Below are 25,144 nucleotides of genomic sequence, written 5' to 3'. Positions count from 1 at the left end.
TCAACTTGATCCATCTTCGGTTGAACATTCTCCCTCAAGTAGTCTCTCTCTCGCCTTCATTGCCTGTATCCATTTTAATAAACTTTAAAGTCTATCCTTAATTCATAACAACCTGTAATCATTAATATGCAAAAAAAGAAATGAAAATGGATGAAGATAACGCAATACCTGGCTTTCATAACTTGTACAAATTGTTACAACCGAAAGTAGAATAACTTGAATAAACGCCCCGACTAATATTCCGATCCACAAGCCCTCTCCTCTTAGTGAGGTGCAGAATCCTAATAAACTAGCAACCGGGATTCCAACAAGATAATAGGCAGCAAGATTCGCATATGCCCCTAAATGTTGCCATCCCACACCCCTTGCAACACCTATGTCATAATTAACACCTTTTAAACATATACATGTCTAAAACACACAATAAACTTGCATGGAGGTAATATCACCTGAAAGGGTTCCCTGTATACTATCAAGTATAATGTTTAAACACAAAAAGGGGGCAATTTTTGTGACATAATCAACAACTTCCTTATCATTTGTGAAAATGTATCCAAAAACACGCCTACTAGCAAAAACAGTTGTGCTAACTATAGCTGTCTCGACAACCATTATTATCAAAATGGTTTTGACAGCCACACGAGCCCCGTTTGGATTCCCGGCTCCTAGTTCATTTGAAACTCTCGTGCTGAAATAAAAAACGCAGCCACATCACCGATATCAACATATTAGATATAAATAACTATTGCATACATATAGATACAGTAATGGTGTAAAAGACCCAAGTTGCTTATGAGTTGCTCTAGAGCTCGCTGAAAAGCTTGAATCTAACCAAGCTTAATCGAGCTCGAGACTTAAAATAAGCTTATTTAATGAACAGACCTAAGCCCGAGCTTCACTTACCAAGTTCAAGGTAGCTCGCAAACCTAAACGAGGCTGTTATTTATACAACTTTTATTCAATATGTATTTATTTAAATTTAACCAACTAATATATATATTATTCTAGGCTTTCTTTACACCCCTAGCAATCACAACCCTTCCCCTGTCTCCATTCATATAATTACATTAAAAATTGTTATCTTTTTCTCTTATTTTCAATTAAATAGTATTTTTTTTATATCTTTATCACTGCCTGTTTTCTCTCCTCCATTCACAGGATCACAACCACTTTCAAAAAAGTATTAAAAAATTAATATGGTGGAATTGTGTTTTTCCAAATATACAGATGAATAATAACATTTTATCTCTTAACCACACCCTAAATTATGAAAGCATCACGCACAATAAATAGGGAAAGGATGTGAATGCTCTATAAGGTAGAACCATTACCCATTATCAAGATAGATATAGACAAACCTGACACCAGCAGAAAATCCAAAAGGTATAGCGTAGAGTGTAACAATTGTGTTGAGACTGTTCAAAAGATTAAAAAAAATCATTATCTTTTTATGTTTCAAAATCAAATATACACAAATGCAGTTTAGTTTTGAATTTTGATAGATATCATACCATATGGCAAGAACCGAAGTTTCAAGCTCGGGATTTGGTAGAAGTCCAGACAACAATACCAAAAGCTCGTATGACCACCATTCGAGGCTGGACATGTTATATGTTACAAGCAAAAGAAAAAAAACCCATCAAAATAACTAAAATATTTTGAAATCATGTAATGATATGCAAGATTACCAAATCATGACAGCTGAAGGAATAGCAAAGCTAAAAAATTGTTTCATCTCATGATACACTTCATGTGAGATCGGAGAACGTGTTTTTTCACACGAAGATGAGTGCTTCATGTAAAACAAGAGGAATATAACATTTGACCACATGGCAGCCCCCATTGAAACTGCTGCCCCAATGTTCCCTAATGCAGTTTTATACACTAGGGCCCAACAAAGAGGCATGTGTAGGCATAAAGCAACTGTTGAGCTGGCGAGCACGGGTAGTACCATGCTTTGCATTTGGAAATATCTAACAAGTGGTTGAAGAATCGCATACGCAAATAGCACAGGGATGAGCCATGTGATGAATTTCCCAGCTTCATGTGAAATCGAAGTGCTTTGACCGATAAGAATGAGTAATGATCCGATGTATCTCCAAAAGATTGCAAGTGGAATGCAAACGATTAAAAGTGAGAAAATCGCCGTGTAAATCAAAGTTCCAAACTTTTTATATTGTTGAGCTCCATAAGCTTGTCCACATAATGTTTCCAAAGCACTAGACATCCCCATCTACAAGATTGTAGAAAAAGCAACAAGTCAGCTTAATAAGGTGATCATGGTTGTTAATTTTTCAATTTGATGTTGAGTTGTTATTATAATGATGAGCTTTAAGGGTGGAGGGAATTAGTATTTACATTGCTCTCTATTTTTCGCCCTTTTCTCCTCCATGTAAGCGCTACATCAGATTTCCGTCATTCTATCTTTCTCCTCCTTTCAAAGGGTGGTATTGGTATTTTTTTTTTCATCTTTAACACATTATTTTTTAAAATAAAAAGTAATTTGTTTGCAAGTAAAAATAACATACTATAAATAACAATAGCATTCTATTAACTAAAACTAGAAAATACGAGGCATGCTAAAAGAATGTCTATTCATTGGATAATCGAGTTGTGCTAATATATTCGATTAAATCGAAGCAAAAAGCCGTTAACGAGCCAAAATAACATAATTGCAAATATAGATCACATATATAATTGCAAATTATTTGAGGTTGTGTAAGTATGTTCACTTCTATATTTAAATCATTAGTTCAAATTTAGTAAATTGTGTTAATATGTTCTACTAAATTGAAGCTAAAACTGTTAACAATAACATCAATAGCAATAATATAATAAAAGTACAATAGTATTATATAGCAGCGTGTATCAGATTACAGCATCTTCGATGAGATATCTTTAGTTTCATGTTAAAGTCAGTTTGGGAGATAGAGAACAGGTCGCTCTCCAAGTTATCGTGTCTATCAGCTGTTGGTGTTTTTGAAAAGCGAGAAACGAAAAGATTTTCGAAACTAAAGAGGTGAAGATTTAAGACATCATTAATAGACTACAGTGTTGGGTTTTTTGCGGTACAAATATAGGTCTAAATTTCAAAGGGATGGTGGATTTTAATAATCCAAACTTTGGCCTATAGGCCGGTATTAATCCAACTTAAGAAATTCCATATGTTAATCCCAACTTTCATCATATTGGCCTTCACTGAGCCTTTTTCCTAACGAATACTAACCCAGTTAGTTTTTGGGCAAAATCTGTCATTTCTTTAAGTTGATAGGGTAAATAATTTTTTGTTTATTATAAACCAAGTTTATTTTTCTCTCCAACTAGGGGTGCAAACAAGCCGAGAAGAGCTCTAGCTTGACTCGCTTCTATATTTATTTCTAAAGCTTGAGCTAGGCTCATGAGTGGTTTTTCAAACTCGAGGTCAGCTCGTGCACCATTTATTAAGCAGTTTTTATATATTTATAATTAAAAAATATATAAAAATAATATTATATAATATGTATTTTTTATTTATTTTTTCATTACTATATATGTTAATTAATAAAAATAATATAAACTTTCAAACTCTCCTTCACAAACCTATAATCTGCAAGGCGACGACGGTGATGGCGGCACCAGAGGTGACGATAGCGGCAATGGTGGCGGAAGCAGCGGAGGTGACAGTACGTGGTGGCGGCGGCGCAGGTGAAGCTAGCGACGGTGGTGACAATAGAGGTGACGATGGTAGAAGCGGTGGTGGTGCCGGCGGGCGGCAGAGGTGACGGTGGTGGAGGGTTTTGAAGTTTATTTATCCCTCTCAAGTTGGAGAAATGACAATTTTTTGTTCTAAAACTAACTGGGTTACTCTCTGTTAGGAAAAGGCTCGGCAAAGACCAATAGAATGAAAGTTGAGATTAACCTAGGGAAGAGAATTTCTTAATTTAGGATGCTAAAGTTTGGATTATTAAAATGCAATATCCTAATTTCAAAATATTATATGGTCGAATTGGTATTGTTTTGACTTGATGTAATTTTTTGGTTTTGTGGCTTCTCTTCCTGTTAGAAGAGGGACTGCGTGTGGTGTTTGCTTGATGTGTTTTATAAAAGTCACATTTTGGAAGAAAAAAAATGATAAGTCACCATATGATATTACTAATGTTATAATAGTATTATAATACTATATTGGAGAAATGATCAAAATAGTAGAATCTCTGAGTCAAAAATTATCATTTAGGATGGTGTCATAATTTTCCCGCTAGGGAGAAATTTTCGTCCGTACCGCTTGGAGCCGAATGGTACTTCTGTCGGCACCGGCTTCATTTTTCATTCTCTCATTCCACCCTAACAATGTAAATACTTTAATCTATGTGACAATTACGTTAATCAGTTTGGCACGCCAGACACAAAGGTGCTTCCAGGAAATACCAAAGATTTTGTCACTAAGTGCCCAGTCAGTTCAAACTTGACTACTTCCTTAATTTATTGCATCATATTTGGTAAGATATTCTGCTTGCTCCCCAAGGTGTCAGAATATAGTATTTGTTAAGAGTTATAAAAAATAATCTTCAAAACAACTCTGATTCACCAAACACAATTTGAAAGACGCAAACAAACTGGAGCCTAGGGAGTTATTAAGAGCTAGAACTGACCATTACGCTGAATCCGGTGACACCGGAAAGCGAGATAGCAATGGAGGTGCTAGAGAGAGCAAGTTCACCTAGATGGCCAACCATCATGACGGTGGTAACCTGCAACAAGAATTGCGACAACGTAACCGCGACCATCGGTCCTGCTACAACTCCAAATTTCTTCATCTCTTCCAGCAACACGCGCCATGTTAATCTCTCATCTCTTTGTTTAAGAAGCAATCCATCTTCCATCATGTTCTGGTGGTGATTATTTAGTCAACTGTAATGGAAGCAGAGTGTTTGTAGGATGGGCTTATTTATAGCATTATTGGGTAACAAAATGTATAATATATATATTTCTAATAATTTAATGTAATTCTATTTTACTTTGTGACTTCGATCATGGAACCAAATTTCTAAGTATAATAATATGTATTTAAATATTATAAAATTGGAGGAAAGCTAAAAATTTGAAATTCAAACATAATTAGTTTACCATCACATAAACAAATATTAGATGTCTAGATTCGCTACGGTGCTCATTTTCGTTTATTTAGTCTGGTTTGGAGAAAAACGCAAACAATTCATTCGAATTGTCCAGATTTCTCACAAAAAGTTCGGTTTTACTCAATTAACCCAAAAATATGAGTTTTGATCACTCTTGATGTTCTGATATTCCAACAGATTCGTCAATCACAAACCTGACGGTTTTTATCAGAATTGAATTTGTTTTAACTTTCAAATTAGCACAATTAATTATCTGTTTATCATTGAATTATGAAAATTTATAAACTTACCAAGTAAAATATGTAGATTTTTATAAAAATATTTCTGGAATTATTTACTGATTTATTAATTTATAAAAATTCATTTTATATGATTTATCATGACGGTGGTAACCTGATGTCCCTGCAAAATTTCATAGGCTAACAACAAGCACGCCACAATCAAATCCTAAACAGCCCCTAAACGAGTAATTCGGTAATACCTTTGCTATTTTCGTTCGTTTCAACTCTTTTCCTCAAATTTCCAGGTTCTTGTCCTTCTAAGTAATGTAACTATAGGTCCTATATCACAAAACCAAGCATGTATCATCAAAATTCCAGCCTTGAAACATAAGGTTTCGGTTAGGGTCTTAAACCGAACTTTTGAACCATAAAAACATGTTTTAAACCCTCTAATCCGTGTTTATGATCAAAAAAACTTATCAAATTAGATTCCTACATGTTTAAGGTCAAAATATGTTTTTGGATCATTTTTAAGGTTTTTGCATAGTTAGGATTGATTTTCACTTATCAAAGTTTATGTTTTATGTAAAAACCATGTACAAAACTAAGCTTTAATGATCATATTAGTGTGTTTTACCTTAGGGTTCATGAGTGTAATGAAGGAGCCAGGAGTTAGAGTCTAGCAGTTGTGAGAAAGTGTTGTTAAAATACCAATTATACTACTTAACTATGAAGAAAACATAAAGGGGGTGGGGGAGTCCATGTTGGCGCCCGAGTCCATTTTAGCCCCACTTTCCTCGTTTTTCGTGTCCGGGCGTTAAATCCCGAGTCCAAATTTATTTCGGGTTCGGTTTTGGCGAGAATAATATACCGGGCACGACAAACAGTGCGAAAACGAGTGTTTTTCGACCAATTTCTTGTAAATTTAGAAAAACATGCTATTTAGTTGTAAAAATCCAAAATATTTTCACGGATCGCTTAAAACGTCCCAAAAATGCTTCGTAGGTCTTTCTTGGCTTAACAGATGATACAATGCTTGTTACTTTCGCGTTTAAAATCATAGCAGGTAGTTAAACGAGTATGTTTTCGTTTAACTGGTTAGCTATTGAACTAAGGATATAATAACAATATATTAGCTTATAATAAATGTATATCACTTATAGATGCCCACCCGGGATATCTGGATCATAACTAGACCCGTTTGGTTATTCGTTCATTCGTTACGCAATAAGCGGTTAATCGCTTATTCGACATGTAAATACTAAGGTGTACCCGGTTTTATCACGAATGTCACACATATAACACGAGCGCTAAATAAATAATAATCTGTTTAATAGAACCATTGAGATAGATATACCTTCGCGGCTAATGGTTAACTGATCGAGACATCGAGGTACAAAGAGACGATGCTAGTGGACGAACAAAATGAATGGGCGGGCGACGACATGTGGTAGCATCGGGCAGCGCGTGGCAGCGGCGGATAGCGGCTGCAGCAGGCAGCGAATAAGATGATTATAATATCATACTTTATATTACTTTTAAAACAATAAAGAGGCCTTGAGCCTGACTCGATCTATTTCGCGTTTAAAAACCCCATGGTAGTATATTAGTATATAGACATTATATTTATAACTATTATAAATAATAAAACGTCGTAATTATATTTATATAATTAAACTAGATAATTACATAAACATAATTATGTTCGTTAATTGTTCGTAATTACTGGTTAGGTGGGTTTATTGTTCGTTGCACGAGGTGTAATTTTTACGAGTCATAACTCAGTCAGCCACGTTAATTTAATCAGATGGGTCCATATTTTCCAGCACATGTGATGTAACTTGAACCAGGCAAGATTTGCGTTTGTGGATTGGAAGTTTAGGCTAATTTGAGTGATGATGCTGCATTGTTATGGCTTTGGCTAGAGGTGCACAAATCGAGTTTTTTAAATACCCGGGTTCGGGTATGACCAGGTATTGGTAATACCCGGGTCGGTTCGGGTCCGGGTATTGTCTCTAAAAACCATACCCTATACATCGGGTTCGGGTCGGGTATAAAACCGGATATTCTAAAACCGGGTATTCGAATACCTTATTTCTGGGTATTGAAAAAACCATATTTTTGGGTTTTTTTCTAGGGGTTTTTTCGTGTATAGATTGGATTTTTTAAGGGGCTACAATTTTTAGGGGTATTTTCAGGTATTTTTCGAGTAATTTCAGGTATAGACCGGGCATTTGAAAAACCTGGTTTCGGGTATTGGAAAAACCCGGTTCCAGGTATGAACCGGTTCCGGTTTTCGGGATTACCGGGTATAAATCAGGCCCGGTTCTGAGTACGGGTTTTGGTACTGAAATGTATACCCTATCCGTACCCTACGGTTAGGGTCAGGTACGGGTTCGTGTATTAAAAACCCGAGTATAAAAAAACCGGTTCCGAGTATATTTTTCGGGTCAGATTTCGGGTTCGGGTCTTTTGTTAGTTTTGTGCACCTCTAGCTTTGGCAGTGAAGAGGTCTTGGGCCTTTAGGTGTATCATGTGAAAGAGGAAAAGGGGTTTTGGATTGCTCTAAGTTGTTTCCTAAATGTTAACAGTCTAGTTAGGTGTAGACGTGCACAAATCGGGTTTTTTTTATTCGGAACTGGTTTTTGAAACCGGTATAAAATCGAACAGGTTCTCGTCAGGAACCGGATAGAAACTGGACCCGACCCGACATGAAAAAATCAAAACCCAGTGGAACCGGGTAGGGTAGGAACAACCGGGTACTGGTTGTGAAACTCGCTAGGCGGTCCCTAGGCGGCCAACCTGTAACATCCGGCCCCTCGCACCACCTATATTGTCCGCTTTACCCACGAAGAGCTCACGGATTTGTTTTTGGTTGTCCAGGTGGAGACTTCCCAGGAGGTCACCCATCTTGCTACTACTCCCACCTGAGCACGCTTAACTGTGGAGCTCTCCTCTCGTCCACTACCATTAAGCCCAAAACGCATTGGTGATTTAAGAGGCGGGACATTTACTTATGAACCAAGGATCTCTCCTGTCAACAGGCGATGTGGGATTTGCCTAGGGTGTTACACAACCTGTGACAATTGTCATTGGGTGTGATATGACCCCCTTGTAGGGAGTACTCGGGGTACTCGGAGAGTACTCGGCTTGTACTTGGACATGATAAATATAACATAAAATAATTATTATATCGTATATACGTTAAGACAAGCATAATTCACATTAAAATAAGTGTAATTCATATGAAAAAAAATAATTCAAAAAATTCATGTTTTGTTGTTATTTTTAATTTTTTACTAAAAAAATAAAAATAAAAATTGGTGGCCAAGTTGACCTTGGAGGCCGAGTAATCCCGAGTACTCTGACTTTTGACCGAGTTGGACCTTGGAGAATAGTGGTGGCCGAGTTGGGAGAAGGCGGCAAGGTTGATGTCCGAGGACCTTGGAATCGCCGATTTCAAGGCCTTGGAATCCGACTTGTACAACACTATCAGGTACACCAGGTTTTTTAATTTTGAATGTTTTTTACCGTTGGAAACCGGTTCCTACGGCTATATAGCCGTCTATAGATCGTTGGAACCGATTTTTGACTATATTATACACACACATACTATAAATAGATAGGTTGTGTGTAAGATTGGTTAAACCACTTTTCTAACTCTCAAACTCACTTTAAACCGCAAATCCGCTTAAACCGGCAAGCCATGCCAAGCGATGATAATTGTTATGGTGATCGAAACCCCAAGATGTCCGACGGTTTGGACGCACTATGACTTGTGTGTTATGACCGACACACAGGAGATGGCTCGGTGCAAGTAATGTTGGAAGTTGTAAGGTCTTCGGTGATCAACTCCATCAAATCTTACTTGCGCCATACATCTTCGTTGCGGTTATGCTGTATGGCCCGTGCAACCTCGGGAGACACCGATCGGATCAATAAAAACAGATGAAGAAGGCGCCTTCTTTTTTCCTTTGTTTTTGCTTGCCATAACAAGTGGTGGTGGTGGTGAAAGTGAAAAAAATTGGAGGTGTTCAAACAAGAAGTTTTTGTTGTTTTTGACTTGGGTACTCAACCAATTGATCCAAAACAATTTTATATAGTTGGAGGACCTCAAAAACCGGCCCCAGCAGTTATAAACGGCTATAATGCCGTTGGAACCGGTTCCAACAGCTAGTTTTGAGCTCATTTAATGCAATACCCGGTGGAACCGGTTATTTCGGGTAGGAACTGGAACCGGAACCGTGTAGGAACCGATCTTAGAAACAAATGGTAGAACCGGGTGGGATTTCCAGGTATAAACAAATCCAAACGGATACAGGGTATACTGAGTACGACTTGGAACTGGTTTCGAATTGGTTCAAAAGGTCGGGTACGGAACCATTTTTTTTTCACCTCTACTTAGGTGGTTTTAATGAATCATCATTGAATTGACAAGGTTTTTTTTTCTTTAGTTTTGACATGAAAAATGAAAATATTATACGCTCATTTATTTTACTTAACAAAACAGGTTTTGTAAGCATGCCACAACGTGCGGCTACAAAACTTGCATTACATTTTTGCCAAAAAGCGTTTGATGGTTACGTTTTAATTACAGGAAAGAATGTAACCACGCACTCTTTTTGTGTACAGCCTTCTAAACCGGTTCTATAAATGTTAGTGTTTCAGAACAACCGGCCCAGTTCAAGCAGCAATGAAATGCCCATTTTGGCCAACCATCAGTTGATCAATGAATCATTCACCTCTCCTTTGCATTTGAAATTTGCATTTTATTTCATTAACAAATAATTTTGAAAACCCTCCCTGGACCATGCAAGGAAGCTAAGTCAAGCACCAGTACCGCCTTTTATGAGGGATGTAAACAAGTCAGGCTGCCTGTGAGCTACTCAAGATTGGCTCGCTAAAAACTCGAATCGAGCCAAGCTTAAACAAGCTTGAGCTCAGAAATAAGTTTGTTTTGATAAACAAACTAGAGCCCGAGCTTCACTTATTGAGCCCGAGCTGGCTCAAGCTGCTAAACAAGCCTATTATTTACAAATTTACATAAGTGTTATTTAATGTAATAAATACATACCTTTATAATAATACATGTTAAATATTATAAATAGACATGAATTAACAATTAAGTAATAAAAGAGCTGGAATAACCAAGGTTAATTGCTCGCAAGCCGAGCTCGAATGTTGAAAGTAGAGCTTGAAACGATCCAAGCTTGAGCTCTCTCGTTTACACCTTTAGGCAACCTGTACTGGGGCGACAAAATGGACAATTTGGGCGATATTTTGAACGGCAACCCACCCCCCCCCCCCCAATTTGTAGCGCCCCCACTACACATAGCCTTAGAACCAAGACAAGCTGAGTAAAAGCACATACCCCACCGACTCTGGATATGTTCTAAATTATTGATCAAGAGTATAAACACAAACCCATAAACACATACCCCACCGACTCTGGATATGTTCTAAATTATTGATCAAGAGTATAAACACAAACCCATAAACACAATGAAAAAAGTGTTTTGTGCATCAGCAAAAGTTAAGAAGTTCAACAAGAGTACACATCTGTTATAAGATGCACATCAAGGTAAAGGCTCACCAGTTCAATATCAAGTGTAGCAAATCAAAGAAACCTTGGACCCAACATTCAAATCCAATGCAAAACCATAACCAAAAATAACAACTTATTGTCCTATATATGAATAGCCTTATCATAAGCCGCCATTGCAGCCTCCTTCACAGCCTCGCTCAAAGTCGGATGCGCGTGACAAGTACGCGCAATATCCTCACTTGACGCCCCATACGTTAAAGCCAAAGCCGCCTCATGAATAAGCTCACCTGCATTCGAACACATGATATGCACACCAACAACCTTATCCGTCTCTTTCTCAGTTATTATCTTCACCAACCCTTCCGCATCATCAATCGACTTCGCCCGACTGTTCCCCAACATCGGGAATTTCCCAACACCATACGCGATCCCGAGCTCCTTCACTTGCTCCTCGGTTTTCCCAACCGAAGCCACCTCAGGATGTGTGTAGCAAACACCTGGTACCTTATCATAATCCACATGGCCTTCTTTACCTGCGATGAATTCAACGCACGCGATCCCGTCTTCTTCGGCTTTGTGGGCCAGCATCGGGCCAGGGATGACATCACCAATCGCAAAAACACCCTTCACGTTCGTTGAGAATTTATGGTCCACTGGGATCCGACCAATTTTGTCAGTTTCGACGCCAATGGTTTCCAAACCGAGCCCGGACGTGTACGGGGATCGGCCAGCAGAAACGAGAACCACATCCGCCTCGAGCACGGTTTGCTCACCGCCAGCCGAGGGCTCGAGCGTTAGTTTCACGACATCTGTTGACGTGTCAACTGCCACGACTTTCGTTTTGAGCTTAAACTTCATTTGTTGCTTCTCAAGCGAGCGTTGAAACTGCTTACGAATCTCACCGTCCATTGACGGGACGATGTCGGGTGCGAATTCCACAACAGTGACCTCTGAACCAAGACGGGACCACACCGAGCCCATTTCCAAACCGATGTAACCGGCTCCAATAACAATTAATCTTTTTGGGACCTCGGTTAGAGCCAACGCTCCGGTTGATGATACGATCCGTTTCTCATCGATTGTAATTCCAGGCAGGCCTTTGACATCAGACCCGGGTGGCGATAATAATATTCTTGCCTTTTACTACGGTGGTGTCACCGTCAATGGTGTCAACCGAGACTTCGGAAGGCGAGACGAATTTCCCGTGGCCTTTAACATAGGTGACTTTGTTTTTCTTGAAAAGGCCTTCAATACCTTTGGTTAGAGTTGAAACCGCTTTGTCTTTTTGGCCCATCATGGCTGCAACATCAATCTCAACGTTATCAAACTTCACACCGTGCTTTGCGAACCGGTGTTTGGCCTCGTGGTACATGTGAGATGAATGAAGAAGTGCCTGAAATTTTAATCCATGTTTTAGTAAAAAGAATAATGTCATAATAAGGAACGTGTAACCATTGGTTTAATAAAACATAGCACAAAAACAGACCCTTACATAACCAATGTCAGGATTAAAACTATAATATAAAAGGCTTGTGTAAATTGTCATTGTGAACAAGATAGATGAGACAATTTTACCCCTTCTGCACAAATTATTTGTAATCTCATATCAAGTTTCCAGAACAACAAAAGAATGTAAACGCATCCCGTCTTATTTATTTTATTTCTAGTATTGTTTCAATCCTCGGAGATCAAGGATAAAACCTGATAGTTGTTGCATAAAGTTATAAGAAAAGACAAAATGTAACACCAGAAACGCCTCCAAAGTCCAAACAAGGGTAAATCATAAATCAAAATTGCATACACCAATGACCATACTGAAGTGTAGAAGTGATAAATATATCACAATCAAATAAAATATTTGTAAATACATTAATAAGCTCATTTCATTTCGTTTTACACTTTAGATCAATTTACAGATATTTGTAGCATTAAGCATTATATAAAACTGAATTATGAAGCATGATCAAACTAAAGAGCAGCACTCATTCTCAATAGAAACAAATTCAATCTACCAGATAAGAGTCACTTTTAACAAGCAGGGGTTCATTCGATTCGTGTATGACAAACAAACAAAAATAATAATAATAATATTCCATCATACAAGTATGAAATTATGATCTCTGCTATCAGTAAAGCTTCAGTCATCAGCATATGCCTAAATAATCTTTCACAATTACAACCTAATTATATTCACCAAATAGATTGAATAACAAAAGCGTCAATTATGAATAAAAACTAAGAGATCTAAGAAGTGAAATACCTTAGAGGGAATACAGCCGACGTTAAGACAAGTACCACCAAGCGCACCACGCTTCTCAATACAGGTAGTTTTGAGGCCTAGCTGAGCCGCCTTAATCGCCGCAACGTATCCGCCAGGCCCGCCGCCGATGACAACGACGTCGTTTTCATCAGATCCAGCAGACGCGAAGCCTCTGGAAAGAGCAGACGAAAGAGAGAACGAATACCGGAGTGAATCGGAGGACATGAGATTCAACAGACTCGTCGTTGTCTTCCGTCGAGCCAGATTCGCCATCGCCATTTTTCTCTTTCTGTGGAAAGTTGAAAATAATAATAATTGTAATATTATTATTATTATTATTATTATTATTATTATTATTATTATTATTTGGGGTTACAAGGAGTCCTTTTATCTATCTCTCTGTGTGTTGTTTTTGGGCCTTTGGGGTTGGTTGCATAGATATGTTTGTTTGTGTTTATATATAAAATTGAACCACTCATTTGTAACATCATCTATATTGTTATCCCAAAAACAAAATAAATATTCCATTGATAATGGGATGCTCGAATTTGGCTGTTAAATTAAGCGGGTCTGTGTTGGGGTTAAAGTTACAAAATGAATTGTTGTCGATGACCTTTTCTTTCAATCAATTGTAGGCAGTAATCAATTGGTGTCACGTCACTTTTTCATCCATTTCCTGCGTCCAACAATCGTAAGGTTGTTCTCAATAATGGGGGGCATCGAAGCCTCTCACAGTGCCAAGTCATTGTTACGTAGAAAACGGGACTTCGAAGCCCGCCCCCGTTATGGTTTAAAACCCCTTGGACGTCACAATATATATACATATATATAGGAAAAGTATAGATATATATACACACACATATATATATATATGTGTGTGTGTGAAAGATGGAAAGAAAGAGGGCCCACCTTTTCCCCTCTTCCGTGCTGGTCGTTCCAAAGGCGCCCTCCCTTCCGCGCTCCATAGCGTGAAGCCTAAGAAAGAGATTACATGGGAGGGGGTGGAATCTTAGATTTTGAGACAGAGACCATAGTGCATTCAAATTCATATAACAATAATAATAATAATAATAATAATAATAAGGTGAATTGGATTTTAATAATCTCAATTTAACGCAGTTGGCCGATAATAATAAATCTAATTTAAAAAATAGCAATTACCGGTCCCAACTTTCATGCAATTTGTTTTCATTGGACCTCTGTTATAAACAAACTTAACGACGTTAAGTTTGTTCCAAATTTCAAATTAATGTTTTAGGGCTTTCAATCGGAATGAGGAAACGAATTGATTGATGTAAAACTTTCCTCGAAACGATGCTCCAAACAACTTGATTTTTGTTAATTAAAAGTTTACACACCGGAATTGAAGCATTTTTTAGTCGTTTGACCACCGTTTTGAAGTAAGTTTTACATAAATCGACTCGTATCCTCATTCCGAACGAACCTAAAACACCAATTTTTGAAATTTGAAAAAAACTTAACGCCGTTAAGTTTTTTTTAACGAGGGTGCAATGAAAACAAACAGTGCTAAAGTTGTGACTGGTGACAGCTATTTTCTAAGTTGGGATTATTATTATCGGCCAACTGTATTAAGTTGGGATTATTAAAATCCAATTTACCTAAAGGTAAGGTAAAAATAAAATTACTAGTTATATATGACTACCCTAAAACCATTAATTACATATATATCCCCAAACTAAAAAAATCAATTACATATTTTCTCTTCTTAAAAATCATTAAAAACATATTTCCCCAAATCAGCAATCAATTGCATATTTCTCCTTTCTAAAACACATATATTACATATTTATCCTTTTCATTAAATATAACTTATTAAATAAATGGCTATTTTACTCTTATTCTTAACAATTTATCTTACATATTTCCCTTCTAAAACATATATATGTATTTATCCATTTCTTTAAAATTAACTTATTGAATTAATCTTTTACACTTAAATTTACTAAAATATTTTTATTAGTGTCGGACGTGTTATCCCTCATCGGATGCGTTAACCGGCTTCGAACACATTAACCAACTTCAGACGCGTAATGCGTCCAACGCTGGTTAACATGTTTGACATCCGTAAAAAGATTTAGTAAAAAAAGTTATTCAATAAGTTAATTTTATAGAAATAAATAAATATGTGCATATGCTTTAGGAAGAGTAAATATGTGAAATCTTTTATTAAGAATAAGGTTAAAATTAGGGGTGTGCATAAATAGGTCCGGACCGAAAAACCCGAAAACCCGGACTGAAAAAGACCGAAACCCGAACCTGCACTTTAATAATCGGTCTATCATCGGGTCAGACAAAAAAGGGAATTCGGTTTAGAGTCGAGTATCGGGGCAAAGACCCGGGTAACCGGATTATTTCAGGACCGACCCGAAATATAGTAATCAAGCATAATAATATATTTAAAATACTTATCTGGTTTCCAAATTTAGCGGGCTGCTGTTGATCTCATTTGATTCTTTCTTTTAGCCTTTAAACCTATTAAAAATATGAGCCAAATAATCACCGATAATTATCATAACATCTTCTTAATAATCAAATTAACACAGCAAAAGTGGTCACAACAGAAGTTAATCACAACAGAAGTTTACTTAGAGCAGAAGCAATCATCACTGGTTTCACAAGGTATTAATTAAACTATTTTAATTAATGATGTATAATGATTATCAATGATATGAATACATGCTATGATCAATACCGTTTGCTATATTTGTCTTGGTTATTAGATGACGAGTAACAACTATGAACATATTAAAACTGTAACATCCAACTTTTGTTAAATAATAAATGACGGAAAGTTTTGTTATTAAGTGTGTGTCGTTAAGTTAGTCGTGTGTTAAAGTGTTTGGATAATATTTGGATTTGGAATTGTGAGTGGGTTGTGGGGCCCATGGCCCCCTATATAAGCCTAACCCCTCCACCCTTTCACCATTTTGTTACCTTTCACCACACACACACTCAAGAACACACGCACTTTCTCTCTACATTCCGGATCCAAATCCGTGTAAAAAAAAGGAAGAATCTCGTGTGTAGACATCATCAAATAACAAGAATCACGTCCAGATCTACGTATTGTCCGGATCTGAACTCGAACCCGAAGCAAAAGATAGGTTTTGGTTTAAATGGTTAAGTTTTATGTTAGAATCGGCATGCAAACAGATATAATTATAGATCGGGTTGTGAAATGTAAGAAAAATATAAACTTGGTAAGTTATAACCTCTTGGGTGCACTTTAAGATAAAAATGTGGCGTTTGGACTATGAGAGATATGGGTTCAAGATCAGGTGCATGGGGTCAGAATGTGTCGAAAGTTGAGAAAGAGTAAAAATCAGGTCCTGAGGAAGAGTCACGAAGTAAAATGGCTTTAAAATAATAAAAACGAAGAAAGAAAGGTATTTCGCTTCGCTCAGCCATGAGAAGCGAAACAGGCATTTCGCTTCGCTCAGCCATGAGAAGTGAAACAGGCATTTCGCTTCGCTCAGCCATTCGCTCAGCCATGAGAAGCGAAACAGGCATTTCGCTTCCCTCATCCATGAGAAGCGAAAAAGTTATGCGAAGCGAAATTCTATGCGAAATTCCTCCCATGCGAAATTGTTTATATTGTTATTTAAATGTGACCCGATTCATTTTTCTGATGCGTTTTTGTTAAAGGACCTATTAACAAAAATAAAATTTTTCCGAGCTGACCTGGCAGCTCAACCCCAGCCAGGGGCTCTGCCCCTTGGACCCTGCTAGGGGTTGCCGCCCCTAGACCCCGCTACCAGGGGCACTGCCCCCGGACCCCCCGTTAGTTGAGAGTTTCATTAACTTAGATGTAGGAAGTAGTAGTAATGGATGATTGACACGCGTAATGTATTGTATAGTTAGCCGTGCACAACTAAGGAAAGGCATTACCATTAACAGCGAGAGAAACCGACTCCAGGTGAGTTCTAGCCCCATTTCCTTGTTATGTTTTCGGGGCTGTGTGCATACTCCTATGTGGCAGTTAAAATGCTTATCTTAAGTGATAGGTATATGATATGTGTATGATCGTGCATTAAATGTTATTACTATATGATGGTTATGTGAATGAATGTGTATGTAAATATTATATGCATAAGACAAGTAAAGTATGTGCTTATGATAGGGACCAGACCCTCATAATATCTGAGATGATAGGGACCAGACCCTCATAATATCTGAGATGATAGGGACCAGACCCTCATAATATCTGAGATGTTAGGGACCAGACCCTTATAATATCTGAGATGTTTAAGATAGAATATCTTATGGTATACCATAGGGTTTTATGAAAGAAAGTATGTAAGTACGTATGCATGTATATAAAGTATGTGTGAAAGAAGTAATAGCAAAGTAAGGTATGAATACGTATCTTCGGACGCGTATGAGTAAGGATAGGAATGTATTGTATGTTAATTGATTAACTAGAACTCACTCAGCGTAGCTGACTTTTAGTATGCACGCAGGCAAATAGGTTGAGGCAGCTGGCTTGAGGAGGGACACATGGCACGAGCTAAAGAGACTGGCATCTATGAAGAAGTGTCATGACTATTTTATGTTATGTTATGAAAAGACAATTTGTATGTTAAGACAAAAATGAATGTTTGTAATGTGATGTTGAAGTTTTAAATTATTCCGCGAAAGTTTAAATTAACTCTGATTTTAGAACTGTGTTTATGAATAAATCGAACACCAAAGTAAGGTTACCGGGAACGGGGCCTTACAAAAACCGTTACTTAATAGCATAAGATTTAGATGCTACTGCAAATAGAAAGAAAAGTGCATAGAACCAAAAGTCTAAAACTGATTATTATTTTTTTTAAACTTAAAGAGCAGTTGCTCTGATTATTATTTTTTTTATTTTGAATATCTTCTAATGTTGGTGTTTTTGTTATTGATTAAACGTAGATGGAGTCAGAGAATATTCAGAATTTATCGAGCGATGAATCTAACGAAAAAGAAAAGAGGAAAACACCACGTGTTGAAACAGAATCTGCAAGAAAGAAAGCTAAAACAACTACTTCCAAGAGCACGAAAACTTCTAAAAATGCAAGAGCTTGTAAGAAGACCGGAGGATCTCGTGTTTGGATTGATTTTGAAAAGTTTGATGATGAAGAGGGTAGCAAGAAGGCAAGATGTAAGCACTGCTCAACTGATTTGGTAGCAGACCCGGTTCTAAACAGCACATCGGCATTGAGTCGACATTCCAAGAGATGTGAAAAACACCCGGATTACCAGAAAAAATCAAAGCAACATATTTCTTAAGAAGAAAGATGATGTAGAGGGTGGTAGTGTTGAAGTCAAGAGTTGGAAATTTTGTGTTGAGGCCTGTAATAGGGCTATAACTGAGATGGTGATTCTCGACGAGCTCCCGTTTTCATTTGTTGAGCGTGTGGGTTTTAGAAGGCTTCTGCAAACATTTAACCCAAATTTTAAGGTGCCCAGTAGAACTACCATTGCAAGGAATGAACTACCATTGCAAGGAATTCTGGTAATAGATATTTAGAGGAAAAGGAAAAGCTAAAGTCCTTTTTTGAAAATAGTAATGGGAGGGTGTGTCTAACCACCGATACATGGACATCAATACAGAATGTCAGCTATATGAGTGTAACAGCTCACTTTATCGATGAAAACTGGGTGCTGCCAAGAGGATTATAAACTTTAAGGATATTACTAGCCATAAAGGAGAAGACACAGGTAGGGCTTTGATTCAATGTATAAAAGAATGGGAAATTGAAGGCATCTTAACTATTACACTGGATAATGCGTCTGCAAATAATACAGCGATGGAGTTTGTAAAAGGTAGGTTAGACAACTTGTTGGGCGACGGGAGATATGTGCAAGTCCGATGTATGGCGCACATTATCAACCTCATTGTGAAAGATGGGCTACGTGATGGAGCCCTTCCTATTGATCGGATAAGAAATGCAATTCGGTATATCCGACACTCTCCTAAAAGACTAGATGCGTTTAAAAAATGTGTTAAGGAAGAAAAGATTGATAGAAAAGCACTGTTATGCTTAGATTTGCCAACAAGATGGAACTCTACATATGAGATGTTGGATAGGGCAGAAAAATTTGAGAAGGCGTTTCACGCGTTTGATTTGGCACACCCAAATTATAAACATGATTTGGGGGATGGTGTTCCTAAAGTTACAGATTGGAGTTACGCGAGAAAGTTAAGAAATTTATTAGAATTGTTTAAGGAAAAAACCATTTACGCTTCAGCTACGAAACATGTGACTGTTAACATGTTTTATAGTGAAATGATGGACATCTACAATCATCTAAGCGTAATAAAAGATATAGATCTGGAATCTAGACTTATGGCAGATGCGATGCAAGAAAAATTTGATAATATTGGGGGACTAATAACAAAGATTTTAATTATATCCTCTACTTTGCGTCTATATTAGAGCTTCGGTTGAAATTAGGTGTTTTGTCATTTGGCTTTGAGTGTGTATTTAAGGCTGAAAAAAGGAAGGAGACGGAAACATAAGAGCAACTTAAGACTAGGGTTGGGAAGGCCGTTAAGTTTATAACAGATGAACTCGAGATAGTTTTTAAACATTATGAGCGAAATAGTGAAAGGCCCAGTTCAAATCAAGTTTCACAAAGGGTAAGTAACGTTGAACGTTCTTAACTTAAAATAGTCATTTAGTAAGTTATATTTAATGAAATGGATATAAATGTAATATATATGTTTTAAAAAGAGGAAATATGTAATTAATTTGTGATTTGGGAAAATATATAATTAATAAATTTTAAGGAGGGAAAATATATAATTGATTTTTTTAAGTTAACGATATATATAATTAATGATCTTAGGAAGAGAATATATGTAAAAATCCCTATAACATATTGTATCAAATTATACCCAACACACCTACGCCATACCTAATATTCTTTAGAAACTAGTGTGACAAGTCGCTTTAGAAATAAACAAATCAATTAGAATATCATTATAAATACTGTTGGTTGATTTAACAAGTATATAATAGAATAATTAACAATCATTTAATTAAAAAATCAAATGATAACTGTTGTAACTGTTGTTCATTATTTAAATGCGACACGTTTGAAAAGTATATCTTTTGACGATAATAAAAACTAAAAACGTGTTGAGGTAAGTGCTAATCATCTATAAAGTTATAAATACAATAGATGTATTTTTTCACTTAACAAAAAATGTGATGTAACCACTATCAACCTTTTCTATTCTCTCTCCAAACAAACATTCATACAAACACAAAATTATAGTATTTATCAATTTTTACATTATAAACAGTACTTATTATAACTTAATAAAAAGTCTTAAGAAATATACCACGCTATGTATCAAAAGATCACATCTTGTAGAAATCAAAACTTGGTCTTTCTAGCATCGCACAATAGAAGATTTTTGAGAAAAAAATGTGATGTGGAGAAGAGATGGTGTGTTGTGGAGGAGAGAAGGTATAGGGAGATTCTTTGTGAAAAATGGATGAAGAACGTGTTTGTGAGAGTAATGGATGAGTGAGGAGAGAGAAAGGAGGAGAAAGAGGATGTTTTTATGGGCAAGTGTCATGTAGGTATTAAAAAACATCTAAAAAACACTTTCTATTGGTGATGATCTAAGGAAGTGTTGGAAATATTTTAGATTAATAATAATTATTAGTAGATATTACTAATAAACTAATTATTAGCGAGTCCAATGAGTAGAAATGAATGTAATATCGATACTCTAAAATGCGTGGTTAAGAACTTGAACTTTGGTGAAATGGCAAATGGGTTTGTCCGGCATTGATGAAAAAGAAACTAAGAAGTGACTTATAAGGAGGAGGGATCACAAGATTATATTCTTGTATGACAAGACACACTTGTGGCGCTTTGATTATGCACTTTGCACTTCGCACGCTCGCATCTCCGCGAGCCGCCTTTTATTGGTACGGGAACAGCTCGTAGCCATGTGTCGTCACTTGGTGTTGTGAGTGATGAGTCAGCTGCCACGTGTCAGAAATTGCGCCAAGTGTCGTACCTACAGTGCCATGTGTTAGAAAGTGAGGTGAGTCAGCACGCCACATGTCAGCGCCTGAGCTCACCTCAGTTCATAGAGTGACATGTGTCTTATGACACATCACACCTCACCTACTATAAATAGAAGGGTGTTGGGTAGATGGAAGATACATCAACACATCGACACAACTCGCAACACACATTCATCACACAACCTCGCACCACAAAATAGTTCGTTTCCAACTTTCACGCTCTAGCTCCAGGTATAGTTCGAGTGCTAGGTTAATATCGGCAGTACATATTGCTTCGGCTGTTATACTCTAAGAGACAGACGGGTTCACCAGGGTGCCCCGAAATCTGTATCAAGGAACTTCTATTTCAGCCATCACCCGCTTTATTTGGCTTTTGTTTATTTCTTTACTCATGTTTTCTTAGTTGGTTTCATGTAATTTATTATTACAATGTCAATATCAATAAAAAAAATAAAAAGATAAAAAGATTTCCTATGTGAAACAAAAAAGAAAAGGGTTAAAAAAACATGTTAAAACCTTTAATTTAATAAAACATGAAATTTGAAGGATTTAATTGAAACACTTTTTAAAGTTGAGTGACCTAATTGGAACACTTTTGAAAGTTGATTACTATTTTATAAAGTTGCCCCTTATAAAATAGTAATCAACTTTCAAAAGTGTTCCAATTAGGTCACTCGGCCAAGGCGAGTACTGGGGAGTTGCGAGTACTCGGGAGTAGGCGGGGATTACTCGGAAAATACCTACGGAGTACTCGGCCGAGGCGGGGAGTACTCGGCCGAGGCGGGGAGTACTCGATCTAGGCGGGGAGTAATCGGGGAGTACTCGGCCGCCTACTCGAAAGTTTTACAACATTTTGTAATCAATATTAATGAAATTTTAAAGTTTATTGCTATACTTTAATTTTGTGAACGGTGTTTCTACAGGAAGATCATTGTCACCATTCACTGTCAAGTTCTTGGGAAATGAAGTCTTACGCTAAATTCTTCCGATAGGCATTGTAGGTGTAATTTGTAAAGAAGTATGGTTTTTGTGTTCACCCGGTGAACATAAAAAGGTACCAAGTTATAAGTATGTTAGAATTGCCTCAACCATTATTAAAGTTAACATATAATGATGTTCTTTTTAGTGAGGAAAGGGAGAAAATGTTGTTCAAGCAATGAAAGATAAAAAAAGATTTTCAATACAATGGAACAACGATGGTTAGATTTTGTTAAAGAATAAAGCTATAAAAAATAATCTACCACCACGACAAGGCCACTGGGTTATGAACACACTCAATCGTAACACAAGACATTGTCTTATTCATGATAAATTAATAAGGATGATTTTTGTTTGGTCTATTTGCAAGAACCAAGGTTTTCTAGACTGAACCTCAAAGGAGTATCATGTTAAAAGAAAGCAATGTTGTTGAGATTGGATAGGGCCAGTCGGTTGAACCAGTCCGACCGGGATTTGGTCCACCGGCCGGTCCGGTTCAATACAGTTCGTTCAGTTCCTAGAAAACTGGCCGGTCCAATCGGGGCAACCGATTGAACCGGTTTACTATGAAAAAAACTTTTGAAAAAACCTTTTTTTTCAGTTCTAATCCTCATTTTTTAGGAAAAAATGTTTGGGCCGGTCAGACCGGTTCGACTAGGTGAACTGGTTGCCCGTCTGGTTCGCTGTCCGATCCGGTTATGAAAACATTGAAGGAAAGAATAACCGTCGAAGATTTGGTAGAGAAGAATTCGTAATAAAATATTGTTTTAGATGTTTTGGATACCGAGTACTTATATGGTCAGTGTTGTGGAACTTGCTACTTGCTAAGCGCTAGTCGGGCAGTGGGGTATGAACTAACGATTAATCAGGATTAATAAGAATTAATCGGATTGGAATTTATGTGTAATTTTTCACACACACACACACACACACATATATATATACACACACCAAATTTTACATATAAAAATTTTCAATTTCGACTTATTTTTACTAAATAGTGATAATCGGCGACTAGTCAGTGGAGGTACCGACTAGCTATTATTCGGTGATTAATTAGCGCTTAAGCGCAATTTTAGAACCATGCTTATTGTAAAGCAATTGCTTCTCAATGAAGCCAATAAATCAAGATATTGTAATTCACAGGGGTAAGGACTTGAAAGACGGATATTAATGGCTTGGTAGAAACAAATATTGCTATGCATGTGAAAGAATGTTAATGTGTACACAGCTGAAACTAAGACAAAACCTAGCATCGAGACTTTATCAAGCTCGCTACATGCTAGTGAAACTAATATATAATAAGAAACTCGAGAAGAACTTGAATTCACAAAGATGAAATTAGTGGCCCGGCCTTGTAACCTTAGTTTGAATCTTTAGAAACCCTTTTCTAGTAAAAATCTCAGTTATTAAGGTTGCCGGAACACTAGAACTACCATCCAAGTGGTGGTGATTGGTTGGTGGTGAGTCACTTGGTGGTGTTCAAGTTGATTTTTTCAACGAAAAATGTGAGTTTTCCAGTAAAAGATGTTTTTTCCGTGACCTTGTAAGATGAATTTCGATACTCCCCAAGAAAGCAAAACATCGTAACTAACTACATCAGGATTCTTTTAGTCGCGGACCGTTGGGAACAAATATGCTAAAAGATGGGATTGCCGCCAACATGGGTGGACATAGTTAAGAACTAGGGGTAGCCTCTGCTACCCCTCAACTTTTCATTGGTAGTGCAAAAAAAAAAAAATTGGTTGATTTTTGTATTTCGCTACCCCTGAAAAAATATAACGTTCATGCCAAATTAAAGTTCAAGCCAATTAAAGCAGCCAAAGTTTAAAGCCAAACCAAATTAAAACTCATTACCCATTTACTTAAAGCCCAACCAAATTAAAACTCACTACTGATGTGCTAAAAGTAGTTATTAATTTATTAACTAAATAAATGTTAATCTAGACACTAAGTAATAATTCTAGACTCTTAACTTAACTAAAACTACTAACCGGCAAGTGAACCGTCGACTCTAGTACAGCTAAGTAAGTCCGGATATCGAACCCACAGGACTCTTTAAATTACGTTAACTAGCTAAATTTAGACTTAACTACAGACACGACTATTTATTTATTATTATTGGGGAGTTTACTAAAAACTAATATTAAATTAATCACTAAGACTTAAAGATGACTTAAATCTAGACTTAATTCAAATGATGACAAGCAACCACCTAGGCTAGAATCCCTAATGTATCAATTATCAATTAGTTGGAAAATGCATGTTATGGAACTGGGATCGTGAAATAGAAGCTTAAAAGAAAACCCAAACAGGACCCCCTGACCCTTCTCAAGAAGACACCTATGGATTTCTATTAAGTTCTTAAAAACACCAGCTTAATTAGACTCGCTTACGGTCGCTAATTATTTTATGACAAGTACCTCTATAAGAAATCCTACTTTACAGCGCGGAAATCAAAGGTGATTTAAAGTATTCACTCGACTAGATAAACAAAGCTGAAAAATCAAATCTAGACGGACTCCTTACGAAGAACTAAATCTAGCAATCTTAATCAACCAAGACTTATCATATAATTTATCACCTTATAGCTATTTAGATTAGCAACACACTTAGGTCTATTTGATTAATTATTATTGTTCCTATGGTTTTAATGCATATCAACTACAAACTAGTCAAAAACACACAGTAGATGACCTAACAAAATCCTATCATATGACAGACAATCACCAAGGAAACCGTGGAACAATAAAACCCGTCAAATAATCCTAAGCACACATATGCATCGAAGGAATAGCAATAAACCTCTTTCTTAATCATAAACCATAAACAAAACACATAATCCAAACTAAAATCCAACGTCAACAAAAGTTCATCATAAAACCTAGGTGGTCTAAAGGTTTAGCCAACAACCATACTCAAGAACATACCAAATAAATAAGGTTCAAAAACTGAATTCATAAAGAAAACAATAAAATCAAACC

At 36.8% G+C, this 25,144-nt stretch overlaps 1 protein-coding gene and 1 pseudogene across 2 annotated transcripts; both read right to left on the bottom strand.

The window, feature by feature from the left end:
* LOC143537423 (protein DETOXIFICATION 14-like) lies at positions 1-4,859 on the bottom strand. Its single transcript, XM_077031198.1, has 7 exons — positions 4,629-4,859; positions 1,689-2,233; positions 1,512-1,598; positions 1,359-1,415; positions 450-688; positions 169-374; positions 1-63 (listed from the first exon to the last, which is right to left on the bottom strand). The coding sequence occupies exons 1-7, from the start codon at positions 4,857-4,859 to the stop codon at positions 1-3; spliced, it is 1,428 nt and encodes a 475-aa protein (XP_076887313.1).
* A 5,913-nt stretch (positions 4,860-10,772) lies between these two features.
* LOC143537428 (dihydrolipoyl dehydrogenase, mitochondrial-like) lies at positions 10,773-13,419 on the bottom strand (annotated as a pseudogene). Its single transcript, XR_013136053.1, has 2 exons — positions 13,141-13,419; positions 10,773-12,273 (listed from the first exon to the last, which is right to left on the bottom strand). The product of XR_013136053.1 is annotated as a dihydrolipoyl dehydrogenase, mitochondrial-like (transcript).
* Between the last annotated feature and the right edge of the window lie 11,725 nt (positions 13,420-25,144).

The sequence above is a fragment of the Bidens hawaiensis genome, unplaced genomic scaffold (assembly GCF_021521415.1).
Source record: "Bidens hawaiensis isolate Kalapana, Puna unplaced genomic scaffold, B.hawaiensis_p1.1 tig00011189_1, whole genome shotgun sequence".
Lineage (NCBI taxonomy): Eukaryota > Viridiplantae > Streptophyta > Magnoliopsida > Asterales > Asteraceae > Bidens > Bidens hawaiensis.
Note: the sequence above shows the minus strand (reverse complement) of the source record. Positions and strands in the feature narration are given on the sequence as shown.